Source organism: Orycteropus afer, unplaced genomic scaffold (assembly GCF_000298275.1).
Source record: "Orycteropus afer afer isolate SDZICR_OR568_19922 unplaced genomic scaffold, OryAfe1.0 scaffold01229, whole genome shotgun sequence".
Classification (NCBI taxonomy): Eukaryota; Metazoa; Chordata; class Mammalia; order Tubulidentata; family Orycteropodidae; genus Orycteropus; species Orycteropus afer.
Window position 1 is genome coordinate 114,940 of NW_006922816.1, and position 1,575 is coordinate 116,514.

The 1,575-nt window shown below is 38.7% G+C and overlaps 1 protein-coding gene across 1 annotated transcript in view; it reads right to left on the bottom strand.

The window, feature by feature from the left end:
• The window catches only part of RPGR (retinitis pigmentosa GTPase regulator), a 49,512-nt gene that overhangs the window by 37,480 nt on the left and 10,457 nt on the right, over positions 1 to 1,575 (bottom strand). Inside the window, exon 3 of the mRNA XM_042783452.1 lies at positions 1,132 to 1,194. Coding sequence (XP_042639386.1) covers positions 1,132 to 1,194 — 63 coding nt within the window. The remainder of the gene's footprint in view (positions 1 to 1,131; positions 1,195 to 1,575) is intronic.

Below are 1,575 nucleotides of genomic sequence, written 5' to 3' on the forward strand. Positions count from 1 at the left end.
AAAACCTCACTCAATTGCAGGGGAAACTGAGGGGAGAATCAGCCTGACTCACTAAAATGTTAAAATTAAATATTATTTCAGGTAAGAGTGAAAGCTAATCGAGAAAACAAGAGTTTTCTAATAGAGGCTAATGCAAGGCCACATGGCATTTAACACATACGAAACAAACTAGAGTTGGTAATATGTGTTAAAGCAATTCAGAGGAGAACTAGATAAGTATAAATTTGAATATCACAAAGAGCTCTACAGAAGTAAGACTTATGCTCGACCTCAAAAAAGAAAAAGCAGAATTTGAATAGGCTAAGAGAAAAAGAAGAGTCATTTTGGAAATAGAAAAGTGTACATGAGAGCAGAGGGATGAGGAGAAACTGAGGAAGTGAGAGCAGGCTGCCCACAGAGGAAGTAGTGTATGTTGGGTAAGGAGTTAAGACCGCCTAGTGGGCAGGGCCTGGGTGCCCAATTGTTCCAATAGCATTTGTTGAATCTGCTTTCCTTCCTCCACTGAATTGCCTTGGCAACTTTGTCAAAAATCAGGTGGACATACACGGGTGGGTGTATTTCTTCTGGATTCTGTTCCATTAATTGGTGTTAATATTTTCTCTAATATCACACTATCTTGATAACTGTAGCTTGATAGTGAAATCAGGTAATGTGAGGCTTCCCATTTCCTTCTTTTCCAAAATTGTTTTGGCTAGTCAAGGTCCTCTGCTTTCCCATAAATATTTTAGAACCACCTTGTCAGTCTATACACATATACAGGAAAAAAGCCTGTATTTTGATTGGGATTGCACTGACTCACACCAATAGCCTTTTGAGCGGCTTCTCCTCACCCTCAGTAACGAAGGAACAAGGAGGAACAGGAGTATCCAGCCCTTGAGGTGTGCACACAGGGAAGGTGATGCCATCCCTTGACTCGATGTGAGAAAAAAAGCTTTTTTTTTCTATCCAGTTAACATTAATCTTGTATTTTCAAAGGCAAACACATGCACTAACCATTTACATTTTTTAAAAATACTAATCTTACTGTTGCCAATGTATCATTTCTATAATTTTACAAAGATACAAATGTTACTGGAGTGAGACCTCAGTCAGCAAAATGGGACAGGAAATCATCCAGATTGCATACTCCACCTGTTGAAATCAAGGTGTGGTTCCTTCCACAGGCAGCAAACTTTACTTTTTCAGGTTTTAAAGCTAAAAATACAAAAATGTGACAATTAAAATATTTGGGGTTAGGAAAATGATCAATAATCCAAGTCAAATGGTAACTAAGTAAGAGAACTGAGATTTGAACTCAGGCCTGCCTGACCTCAAAGTCTATGTCCTTAACTACTAAACTAAAGGTTCTCAGAACTAGTTCTGCATCCTAATAACTAGTGGAGTTTTGAAAAAAAGTAAAGATGGCTGAGCCTCACTTCTGAAAAATCTGAGCTAGGTCTGAGATGGGGCCTAAGCAGCTATACATGTATTTTTAAACTTCCACACATAATTCATATGTGCTGAGATCTAGTACACTCTCCCAATGCTGCCTCCTAGAAAATGTTTCCTCACCAACCTGACCTGTCCTACCATTAC